A 13,113-nucleotide genomic window follows, 5' to 3' on the forward strand; every position below is an offset into this window, starting at 1 on the left:
TCTTGTTAGTTCTGCATGGCTCTTCAGTCCTTTTTCTTTTCTTGTCAGGCTGGATCTGAGGAAGCAAGGTTCAGGGTGCCCCTAAATACTAGATTTAGGGGCGTTACAGGTAGGTAAAGGGCAGGGACCAATAGGTCCCTTGCCTGGGGTGGGTACACCCCCTATTCTGCCACTCCAGTGGAAGGGGGCATGAGCCTGTCCCTGGTTGCCTGGGTCCCCCCATCCTCAAGATGACGGGGACTCAAGGTCATGTTTCACCTCGTCTCCCCCACCTTAGGGCTGGAGTTGGCAGAGGTGGGCACACCTCTCTTCCTCACTTGTTTTTCCTGCCCGTTCTCCAGCCCAAAGTGAGGGGTAGAACCAGTGGGGACCAGTTGCTGAAAGCAGCAAATGGTCTGGAGAGGCTCACAAATGCAGCATGCCTTTGAAGCTTCTCCTTCGTGAACCCTGCCCATCCTGGGCGAGGAGGCTTGACACCTCGTCCCAGGATATGCATGGTTTCTGGCCCCCGAGAGCAGCAAGCTCTCGACCCAGGGGTCCAGAAACATGTCTGGTTATGGCAGCCTAAGCAGCCACTCAGTCAGATCACTAGAAGTTGGTAGAGTTTCAGGAGGCATCTCTAAGATGCCCTCTGTTGTGCATTTTACAATAAATCCCACACTGGCATCACTGTGGGTTTAATGTGCTGAGAACTTCTGTTTTCAGTGAAGCCGTTCTGTGGAGTTTGTAATGACAAACTCCCAGCATCATATACTCTTAATGGCATCACTGCACTTGCAGTGCCCAGGAATGGCCCTGGGTACTGTAGGAGCACAGGGCTCATACACATGTACACCACTGGCATAGGGCACCCAGCTAGAGGGGTGACTGATGTATGCCAGGGCAGTTGTTTGTGGGCATGGCACACAGGGATCTGTGCCATGTCGACTTTTCACTTTGTTTTGCACCAAAACACATAGCCTGCAAAGGCAGTGTGTGGGTGTAAGGATACAGGGCCTCTAAGGGTGGCACAATAAATGCTGCAGCCCTTAGAGGGCTTCTCTGGTCAGAGACCTGCTCTCCCCCCGCAGCTTCGCTGTCTAGTGTCATCAATCCGGCTCTTTACTCTGGTCGCTGTTGCTCAGGTAGGTGTTCGAGGCCATGCCTCATCTCTGGTGGTCCAGTGGGAGAGCTGCGCCCCTACCCTCCCACCCTACTTAATGGTGGCCGCTGCGCATACGCACACAGCAGTAGCGCCGCAGCATGCCAAAGGCAAGCCCGTCTGCGCCCCGGCCACAGCCAGCACCAGGAACCCTGGATCTACAACCCCCTACCGCTACAACTCCACCGTCTCCCTCGCACTCAACCCCGGAAGGAACTACAACTACCAGAGATCAACGCCGAACACCACCCACGGCCAGTTCTCCTTCTGACAATCCTTCACTATCAACAGCCCCTCCCATGACCGCTGAACCCAGGCCGGATGCCCGTACCACCGGAGCCCCGACGTGATTCCTCCTCAATGTGCGCCCTTACACACACACACACACACCACACCATGGAGATCTGATACCTGCTCGACACTCTCATGCCAGACGTCGCCTTTTTCATGGAAACATGGACCAACGCCACCTCTGCCCCGACATCACCACCGCCATCCCTGATGGATACAAGATCCATTGGCCCCCAATGCCAAAGAGGAGGACTCTCCATCGCACACAAGACCTCCCCCTGACTCTCCACCTCCTGCACGGGCAACCCCCCCCCCCCTCTCCAACACAGAGCACCTCCACTTCCAGATATAGACCAGCCCCAGAACTGCGCTGCGGGGGACCCTCTCCACTACAGATCCCCTTGGCCTCACGCCTCTTCCGCCACCACCATTACCGACCTCGTCGCACCCCACACCATCGCCTCCACGGACTACATTCTTATCCGAGACCTAAACTTCCACCTCACCAACCGCAGGGACCCAGACTCCACCACCATCCTGGACAACCTTGCCAACCTCGGACTAAAGCAGCTCGTCACCACCCCCACCCACAGAGCCGGACACATCCTCGACCCCATCTTCGCAGGAGGGACAAACATCCACTGCAGCCGCACCAGGCAGCTCCTCTGGACAGACCACCACTGTGTACACTTCACCTTCAACACCCCAACTCTGCAGCCAAAGAACTAGACCCCTGGATCACCAGCTTCGCAGACTAGCTCGCACCCCTACGCCACCCCGTCAGACAATGCCCTCTGAAGGCCGCCTAGCTCACCTCTAACCTCCAAGCCAGGCGTTCCTGCAGACACCTCAAGAAACTCTGGAGGAGCAGGATAACCAGCGAAGACCAGAACACCTACTGGAACGCCAAGACTGAATACCACCAGCGCGTTAGAGCCACCAATCGGACCTTTATCAAGAACAAAATCCCAGGACTGGATGAAAACATGGACTGGTGTATGTTCCGAGAAAAGACAGGGTATCTAGCGCAGGGCTACCCCAAACAGTGGTCCTTAATCTGGGGTGCCTGGAATGCCTACTGGGGATATATCTGTAGCCCCCCCACGTAATTCCCTTCCTGATGATTTGCCCTCATGGTAAATGATGTAACTCAGACCATTCCATTGTCCTGTTCCTGTCGCTAATGTGATTACCACTGTACTATTGAATAAATTTCTCTTATCTGTAAACTACTATGTTGATTCAAGATGTTTAATAAAAAGAATTATAAAAAACAAAATCCACATCAATACCAGTAATGCAAAAGAACTCCATGTCATACAGCAGTTCACCAAACTCACCAGCGAAACCACAGACATCACACCATCCCAGGACCTCTGCAACAAGCTCAGCTCCTACTTCCACCGGAAAATCAAGGCCCTCTACGACAACTTCAGCTAACAGACACCACCCCACTCTCCACCACCGACAACCAGCCCACCATCCCCACCCGGAAACAGGCTACATCCAAAGACACCGCCACAACCATAAAGAACACCCACTCGGGAGCCCCCACGGACCCCTGCGCGCTGCACATCTACCACAGAGCTCCTGCCATAGCACCCGAACTATGCCGGACCATTAACTCCTCCTGCGAATCCGGCATCTTCCCCGACGACTGGAAGCGGGCAGAGGTTAAGACCCTCTTCAAAAAAAACCCCGGCTGACCCGACAGATCTGAAAAACAACTGGCCCATCTCTCTCCTTCCCTTCGCAGTCAAAGTCACCGAGAGATTCGTCAATGCCCAGCTGACCACCTTCATCGAAGAAAACGCCATCCTCCACTCCTCCCAGTCCGGATTCCGCAACCACCACAACACAGAGACCGCCTCCTCACCGCCACCGATGACATCTGCATGCTACTCGACCAGGGCCAGACTGCGGCCCTCATCCTACCAGACCTCCCCACAGCCTTCAACAGTCTCCCACCGCACTCTCGCAGCCTGACTCCAAAACGCCATCATACAAAGAACCCAAAGGATCAGACTCGCACCCTTCCTCTCAGAACCCACATTGATCAACTGCGGAGTACCCCAGGGATCCTCGCTCAGCCCCACGCTCTTCACCATCTACATGGCCCCCCTCGCTGCCATCTTTAGACAGCATGGGCTCAGCATAGTATCCTATGCCGACGACACCCAGCTCATCCTCTCCCTCACGACACCAGAATGAAAAACTTCACAGCCTGGATGAGCAACAGATGCCTCACGCTCAACTCGGACCCTCCTCCACCACCTGGGACAACACCTAGTGGCCTTCTGCCCTCGGAAACCCACCCTCTCCATCAGACCACACCCGAAACCTTGGCATCATCCTAGACTCCTCCCTCACCAGATCAACACCGTCGCCCCCACCTGCCCCAACTCCCTCCGCATACTCCGCAAGACCTTCAAGTCGATCCTCTCTGAATGTAGAAAGGTCGTCACACACATAACCAGCAGACTGGACTGCGGTAACACCCTCTACGGCGGAATCAACAAAACCCTGCTACACAAGCTCCAAATCATCCAAAACACTGCAGCCAGACTGGTCCTCTGAACTCGATGACACAAGCACATGACCCAGCACCTACAAGACCTCCACTGGCTCCCAATCGAGAAGAGTGTAAAATTCAAGCTTCTCACCCACACCTACAAATCCTTCCACATCGTACCCAAATAACTCAACGAACGAGTCTCCTTCCAGGGACCCAAAAGGAACCTCCGCTCCGCCAACCTCATCCTGGCAGAGACACCCGCATCCGCAGAACCAGAGCAGACGGAAGAGCCTTCTCCTACATCGCAGCAAAGACCTGGAACGAACTCCCAGTCGACATCAGACCCTCCCCCACTCTGCACACCTTCAGGAAGAACCTCAAGACCTAGCTCTTCGACTCAATGAAGCTTCACCCCCGGCGCCTTGAGACCCTCACGGGTGAGTAGCGTGCTTTATAAACCCCTGATTGATTGACAGAGCCCTGAGTACCTGTCGGCCAATTCAGCAGCAGGAAATGCGACTCCCTTATCTTTATTTGGTAACATATGATCTTCAGTTTTGGTCTGTAGATGTTCATTTAGCTGCTATTCCAGCATATCAACGTGTCCTTCCCTTTTCTCAAGTTGTTACAATCTTCCCTTTTGAATACGTCTAGTTGGCAAAAATGGAGCATTGAAACATTGAGGATCATAAGACATTATTTGGAGAAAGGCACAGTCCTTCAAATTATTATTCTTTTTTTTTTTTTTTTAATTTTTAAAACCTTTATTTGAAAAATGCACACAGCTATTCAGCCTAACATCCCGGAGGCAAGGCAGCACGGTGAATCAGGAGAGCAATAGTGCAAGAACACTCGTAACAGTACAATGCAGGTTGTTTTTATTGTTTTATGTTAGAAGAGGAACATAGAACAAGGAAAGAAGAAAAACGCCAAATGGCGCTAAAGAGTGGCAGTGGAATAGAGGAAGCCTTCGAGGTGTTGGTAGCGGGCAGGGGGAAACGAGCACTGAATCATTGATACAGGAGAATAGATCAGGATAGTAGAAGGGAAGAGGAAAAGACAGGATTCAGCAGTACCACGTATCACAGTTGGTGTCACAGGTCATGGTGACATATGTTCATCCAGAGAAACAGGCTCAGGTGGCAAGCAAATATCACCCCGGTAAGCATTCCAGGCCCCCCACACTTTCGTCCACTTCTGGGGCTTACCCCTGGCAACATAGACCGTCTTTTCCCTAAACATACACCAATCCATGTTGGCTTTCCATTGTACCACCAGGGGAGCCGTAGCAGCCCCCCATTTCTGAGCAATGTCGCATTTGGCCACCATGTTGTCCAGGGTCACCCACTGAGTCTGAGCCACATTGTGATCGGATGGCTCCCAGATGTTGAGGAGACACCTCCGGGCCTCTGCATTCGCCACCACCCCAGTCACCTCACCCATAATCCGGTGCACACGTCTCCAGTAGGAGGCTATAACGGGGCAGTCCCATAAAATGTGCATAAAGGTAGCAGAGACACCGCAGCCACGACGACAAAGCCCGTCGGGCGAGTAACCCATACGCACAAGCCGGGGGCCAGTCACGTACACCCTGTGCAGGATTTTGAATTGCACCAGCCGAAGACAAGAGGAAATGGCGACTTCCTTAGGGGAGGACACAGCGCTCTGCCAATCCTCATCGTCAATCTCTAGGCCATCGCGCACCCACTGATCCCGTACTCCGAGGAGAAGGTCGGTGCGGACGTTAATTAGTTTTTTATACGACAGTGAGATGGCACTGTCGGGCATATGGCCATCTAACACTCTGTCTTCCAGCAGGGAACTTTCTGGAATCGCCCCCTCTGCCGGCTTGGCAGACAGCAGCGCGTGCCGCAGCTGGGCATAACCGAAGAACTCCGAGCCGCCCAGCTGGTACTCAGTCTGCAGTTGAAGGAAGGTCTTAATCTCGCCCTTAGAGATCATGTCGTCCACCCTGGAGATACCTATGAGGTCCCATTTATCAAAGCCCTTGGTGTGCCATAACCTGCCCAAAATATCGGAGTCATACAAAGGGGTGAATCTAGTCAACCTGCCCCGCCAGCCCTGCGCCTTGGTAATCGTCCGCCAGATGTGGACCGCTGTTTTCGTTGGACCCGACATAGCGCCCTGTAGTAATTACCACCACCCAAAAGCCACCTATCCATTGCACAGCCGGGGCTGTTTACCGGGCCGTATAGACCATGGTTAATAGCCGCCAATTGGGAGGCCCAATAATATCTGCGCACGACCGGCAATGCGATACCCCCGTCGTACCACGGAACCGTGAGCTTCGTGATAGCGACGCGGGGACGGCCATCCCAGAGCAAGGCACGTTGGATGCCCTCAATCTCTCGAAAATAGCGGGCCGGAACCGGATCTTGGGTGTTCTGCAAGGCATACAGAAACCTGGGCAAAGACATCATCTTAAATAATGCCGCACGGCCAAGCAGGGAAAGCGGAAGCTTGCGCCAACTCTCCACATCACGCCGGAGGCGCAGAAGAGGGGGAAGCAAGTTGTGGTCATATCGCGCCTTCGGACTCCCGGAAATGTAAATCCCCAAGTACTTAAAACCCTGGCTGGCCACCTGAATGTTACAGCCTCTAGGGAGGCGCGGTGTGTCCCCTTTTAGTACGTACAGGGAGGACTTGGCCCAGTTAATAACGAGGCCAGAGTACCGCCCAAAAAGTCTGAGTACATCGCATGCCACAATGAGCGACTTGCAGGGGGAGGTGAGGTAGAGCAGGATGTCATCGGCATAAAGAGAGACTCAGTCCTCGAAACCGGGGGCCCAGGTTATGCCGTGCAGATCAGGGTGCGTGCGCAACATGGCCGTGAGCGGCTCGAGAGCGAGCGCAAACAACAGAGGCGACAAGGGGCAGCCCTGTCTGGTGCCTCTATGAAGGGCAAAAGATGCCGAAATGCGGCCATTGACGGCAACGTTAGCTAGTGGGCCAGCATAAAGGAGCTTCACCCAACCCACGAACACCGGGCCAAAACCGAGCTTCGTCAACACCGCCCAGAGGTAACTCCACTCGAGAGAGTCAAAAGCCATCGTGGCGTCCAAGAAAGCAAGGACTGCCGGCTCCTCAAGGGTATGGGCCCTGGCCAGGGCGCTGTGGAGTCTACGCAAGTTAAGGGCAGTGTTGCGGTGAGGAATAAAGCCCGACTGGTCCGGGTGCACTAAGTCGCCGACAACTCCAATCAGGCGATTGGCGAGTAGCTTGGCGAGAATCTTAGGCTCAGCATTAAGGAGAGAAATGGGACGATAAGAGCGACACAAGTCTCTCGGCTTCCCTTCCTTGTGGATGACCACAATGGTGGCCAACCTCTGGTCCAGGGGAAGAAGGCCGGTGTCTCGCGCTTCCAAAAACATGGTACGCAGGTGCGGGGAAACCACATCCGGCCTGATCTTGTATAACTCAACCGGGATGCCGTTGGGGCCAGGTGCCTTGCCCGATCGCAAGGAGCGGATCGCAAGGGCGATCTCGTCGGCAGAGATGTCCCTGTCCAAATCGTCACGGTCTTCATCAGAAAGACAGGGAAGGTCAACGGCCGAGAGAAGCGCAGTCGAGTCGGCCTCGGAGCGGTCCGAAATCGAGGTGTAGACACCTCGAAAATAGACAGCGAAAGACTCGGCAATGGCACTGGGGTCAGAGACGACAACCCCGTCATCCCCCATAATCTCGGGTACGACACGGCTAGCGATCTCTCTCCTGTCCAGCCAGGCCAGCAACTTCCCAGACTTGTCGCCAACGTCATAAATCCGACCCTGCTGTTCCTTAGCCAAAGCTAGGGCAGCATTCGTGGCAAGGTCGCGGTATTCCGACTGTTTGAGGGAAAGGTCGTGCAGGAGAGCGGGGTCGGGTTCTGTCCCCAACTGGGAGTCAAGATCCATGATCTCCTCCTCGATGCGCACCAAGTCGGCATCCCTGACTCTACGGGCCTCCGCTATAAGAGCGAAAGCCTCGCCCCTCAAAACAGTTTTAAACGCCTCCCATAAAGTCGCGGCCAAACCAACCGAACCCTCATTTTCAGAAAAATAAAGGTCGATGGCCTTGGCTAAGAGAGTGCGAGTTTTGGGATTGCGGAAATACCACGGATTAACTGCCACCAGCCGGTCCGACAGGACAATGTCAAAATCAAATGAGACCCACAACGGGGAATGGTCAGAAATGCCCGCGCCAAAAACCGGGCCTCAGACACGGCAGGCGCATGTGCTGCTAATGTGAGAACGTAGTCTATACGAGAGAGACTACCATGCGCGCCGGAATGGAAGGAGAAATGACAGAGCGTGGGGTGTAAAAGCCGCCAGCTATCCACTAGCCCCATGGTCTCGAGGAAGGACGGCAACCACAATTGGGAGCCCCGGAGGTCTCTAGGCGGATGACGGTCCAAGGAGCCGGAGCAAACCGAGTTGAAATCACCCCCCATAATCAACAAACCAGCAGGCAAATTTAAAATGGCGCCACCAAGGTCTTGGAAAGTGCTAGATTGTAAGCCCGGGGGAACGTAAACTGAAAGTAATGTCAGGGCACGCCCTTCCCACCTTCCCGCCACTGCAGCGTACCGCCCCCTCTCATCAATCAGGGTGACGTCGATCTCAAGTGGAAGGGACGTACGTACAAGGACACCCGCCCCCCGAGACCCCGAAGAGAACCCCGAGTGGGCCACCATTTTGTATCCCTTACGATTAGTGCTTTGCACGTGTTCCCTACCAAATGCGTCTCCTGAAGAACAACATCAGGCATGTGGCGTTTAATCCGTTGAATCACAACCCCTCTCTTGATACGGTCACCCAACCCATTAACATTCCAACTGAGTACTCGTAGTTTCCTACCCCCCATCATCGTGCCTCCTGCCCCACCCAACCCCAACAATCCTCAGCAGCAAATGAAACTTAGCAGTGTATACGACCCATTGCCTAAGAGATAGAGGAAAGGAAGAATAAACAAACAAACAAACTTTCCCATCCCCACCCCCCACCCTGCACCCCTGCAGCAGACTAAAAAGCCCCCCCAACCAGCAGTGTGCCTGTCGCCCCATAAACTAGTCTACAGAAAGCCCCCAGAGGAGTAAGGAATCTCCACGAACTCCTCCCGCCCCCCTCCATGTAAACGACAGGAGAATTATCAAAATCAAAGTAACATCGGTATCAACAGTCACATACAGCAGGGCCACCAACCGCCAAAATCCGCTCGGTAAAGCCGAGTCCTATTGATCAGAACCACCAGTTGCACCTCCAGAATGTTCGCCGTGGTCGTCCCGGCGTTGTGGCAGAGTGTCCAGCCAGTCGCTTACATTTTCCGGCACGTCAAAGAACAGGGCACGGCCTTCGTGCTCAATCCGAAAGTTTGGCAGGGAACAGCATCGAGTATTTAAAGCCCAGGTCCCTCAGGCGCCGTTTCACACCCGCATAACTCTGACGCAGCCTCTGAACGGCCCTGGTGAAATCCGGGTAGAAGTGCACTTCAGAGTTCTGGTACTTAAGTGGTCCATGCCTCCTAGACGCCTGAAGGATCGCGTCCCGATCCCGAAAGTTGAGGAGCCGTGCAATGATGGGTCTAGGCGCCACACCCGACTTCGGCGGGCCGCCCGGAACCCGATGAGCACGCTCCACGGAGAAGAAATTGCTCAGGCCAGAAGGCGCTAGGTGCGTCTGCACCAGATCTTCCACAAAAAGGTCCACTGCCGCTTCCTCCGCACCTTCCGGAACACCAATAATACGGACATTCTGTCGCCTGGCACGTCCTTCAAAATCCTCCAGCCTTCTGGAAAATTGATCGGTAGCCATTCGCAAAGTCCGGACCTCCGTCTGCAGGTCCGAGACGTCGGTGGTTAGGCTAGCTGTCTTGATATCAAGCGATTTCACACGATCGTTAGTCTTACCCAAGTCGGCCCTGATAAGAGTAAGATCCACAGCCAGAGTGTCCACCTTGTGAGCCAAGACCTCATGCTGTTTTTGCATTTCGGACCGAATGCCCGCGATGGCCCCCATAATGTCACACAGGGTAGGCTCAGATCCATCGGGCGAGCTCGCTCGAAGAAGGTCTTTAGATGAGGCCACCGCAGTGGGTGAGGTCCGTGGCTGAGCATACCGATCAATTCTGTTCAGTTGCGTCTAAGTCTTTCCGCGGACACCTTTGTTCGATGTCTTGTCGGGATCCCCTCTGCCCGCCATGATGGGTCCGGTGAGGACAAAGGGCTACACCGCCCAAGCCAAAGCCGAATGAACAGAGGAAAGTCGGAGTCAATAATCAGACCAGGCAGATAGTAGAAAACTCCGCAGTTACGAGCACTTCGCCAGCGGGGACCATAGGCAGTCGCTTCGCATTCCAGTCATGCGGAGCGTCAGCGAAGGCGGCAGCCACCCAGGAGACAATGGCGCATCCCTGGCACGGAGTTCAGCTCGACGTAACTTCGCCTAGGAACCACCGATTTAGAAGCGGAAAGCGGCTCCCGCGTCTGTGACCATTCACCAAGTAGAATCCACTAACGTGGATCAGGATTTCCAACAGGATATTTGCGGAGGGTCGGAGGGTCCGCGGAGCTCCGAGCTTACGCTGCCATCTTGGTTGCCCGCGAAGCTCCTCCTCTTCAAATTAGTTTTTGTTGCTCCTCCTCTTCATCACTTGATTGGCTCCCTCAAAACAGACCCTAATTAGATGGATCGTTATTGGTATAATACCTTTCTATCAAAAGGCAAAGGGGCTCTTGCCCACCAAAAGGCTGTTACTACTGTCCTTATGAGAATTTTTTAAATCGACCTTTGCAAGGCTGCTTCCTGGAGATCAGAAAACACTTTGGAAAAGTGTTTACTTTTAGAATCCGATTCCAGGACGGTTACCTTCCTGGATGAGGCCTGGCTAATTTATTTTCATTACCAAATTTAACCATCAGTTTCCTTCTCCTCTGCCAGTGTCCGGTTTAAGCCTTCTAACCGTGGTGTTCTTTCATTTTTCCAGTGTATTCTTTTTCTTTGCTCCTTCAAAAACTGACTCGAGCATAAGGGAACGAGCCGGCTTCTGCAATCAACACGGTAGTTTTCACTCACTGTACAGCCATGTTACTGAAGCTCCATATAGCGCTCATTTTCCAGTCAAATGTCTTTTGTTTAGATTTCAGTCCTGTTGCTCATTCCCTTAACTAGCATTGCCGTTCACTAAAGTGACACTTGAAAAAATACCTTTGTTTAATCTTTATAAGGAAGGCCAACAACATAAAGGCTGTGGGAAGGGAGGAAGTCCCCTTTACTTGCTGTGACGTGAACCTTAGGATAACATATGTGCATGTTTGCTCTTCCATAAAACTGTTGTTTAAAATACAGGCTTCCTGTAGAAATGTTTTGGGAGCTGATTGTGAACCATCCCCAAACAGGTGAAGTTGGTTTGTAGTTTTTACTCACGGCCCCGCTTTCACCGAATGCTGTTTTCCAGATTCACTTTGCACCTACCCATCACCAGTGTCTCCTGATAAAAGTTGGTCTTTGCGGCCTGCTTAAAAGGTCCCTGCCATTGGGTTTGAATTGTGTTGAAGGGCTTAGTCTCTAATGTTCACGGCCATACGGTTCCTCTGCATCACTTTTACTTTTGTTCTTCTTGCTTTATCTGTTAGCAGGGGGTGTGTAAACTAGATCGCAAAGGCTACAAATTAGTATTTCTTCTGCAAGGCTGGTCCTGGTTGACTGGCAGCCAGGAGGTGAGTTGCGGTGGCTACTAAGTTAACTTTACCTGGAGGCTCTACTGCTCTGGATTTGAGTGTCCTGGGTGAGCGTCTGCTTGGGCCTCCTGTGTGCGCAGCAGCCTCTGTACAGCTGCCTCCACTGCAGCACTTTGCACAGAGCAGTTCATGTATGGGATCGCTCTCGCAGTTGTACAGTCCTGTCTCTGCAGCACAGCACTAAGTCAATATCTCTATCTTTTCCAGAGGAAAATTTAAAGTAAAGGAGCGAGAAGAAATGTGGCACAAGATAGAAGAACTCGCCCGATTAAACCCTCAGGTAAATGTAACACTGTGCTTGTGAACAGTCTTTATTCCAACTTTCAGCCCTGCTCTTCCTTCACATCCTATTTATTGCAGCTCAAGCCACATCGCCCTCTGCACAGCCCCATTCACACTCCCTTCAAGCTCACATCAGTCCCTGTTCACACTACTTTGTACGCTTTTGCCTTCTTCTGTGTCCTCTATATACATACCCTCCTTTATTTATACTCTCACTTCATCTCTTTGCAAACTGTTCTCTGACTCCCTTCCCTGTGCATTACTTTCCTGTACACCTCCTCTTCTATGCTCTACCCTCATCCTCCTTTGCACTCAAGGTCTCCTCATTACATCTCTCCCATCACATTGCCGTCTGCTCAGTTCTCTTTTCTATTCCAACCCTGTGCACAGTTCTCCCTTCACATAACCCTCTCTCTACAGTTCCAACTCTTCTTCCAAATTCTCCTGTCGCAGCTTCTTCCAGCACTGGATATTTCATTGGCGTAGGTGCTTGAATCTGGATCTGTCTACAAAAGGCCACTGGTCATGGGAGGTAACAGAGCTGTACATAATCATCTTGAAACTTATGGCCGCCGTGAGAGGACTGTACCCTTCTCAGAAGAAAGTAGTTGTGTTCTATTTGGGACAGACAATGTGACCTCCTTGTTACAAATGAGCAAGCAAGGAAGGGAGAAATCCCCTAGTCCTCTCCGCAGAAGTTCAGCAACTATAAAAGGTGGCTCCTGGGCCCAGCCTCTGGCTGAACACAGACCATCAGATTCGAGGGGGATGATACTGCACAGCTAAACATTATCAGACTTCTTTGATAGGCAGCTCAATCAACCTCTGCTGCATAGACCAAACTCGGATCTGTTGTGACAAAAAAGGAACAGAAAATGTTGTATGTGTATCGTGAAGGAATGCCTTTTCACTGCTTTATAAATGGAATGGCCCATGACTTCTGTTTAGCTTTACCACCTCTTCCCGCTTATCCTGTAGGTTCTCAGTAAGATTCTAGTTGGTGGACCTTTCTTCAGACATTTATGCTCCTCTTGGACTTATGCAGCAGTTGTTTCTGCACCACAACCCAGGGTCTCTGGACGTTGGGCCTGGCTCCTGAGAATAATAATCTCTTCTAGACATCTCTTTGGACAGTAGACAAATAAAAGA

The 13,113-nt window shown here is 52.5% G+C and overlaps 1 protein-coding gene across 3 annotated transcripts in view; it reads left to right on the forward strand.

Annotated features, from left to right (window-relative positions):
- The window catches only part of PPP2R5D (protein phosphatase 2 regulatory subunit B'delta), a 273,958-nt gene that overhangs the window by 220,340 nt on the left and 40,505 nt on the right, over positions 1-13,113 (forward strand). For all 3 annotated transcript variants that reach the window (XM_086925820.1, XM_086925821.1, XM_086925822.1), the window contains one exon: positions 11,890-11,962. In XM_086925820.1, coding sequence (XP_086781946.1) covers positions 11,890-11,962 — 73 coding nt within the window. The remainder of the gene's footprint in view (positions 1-11,889; positions 11,963-13,113) is intronic.

Source organism: Lissotriton vulgaris, chromosome 6, assembly GCF_964263255.1.
Source record: "Lissotriton vulgaris chromosome 6, aLisVul1.2, whole genome shotgun sequence".
In the NCBI taxonomy this organism is placed as follows: Eukaryota; Metazoa; Chordata; class Amphibia; order Caudata; family Salamandridae; genus Lissotriton; species Lissotriton vulgaris.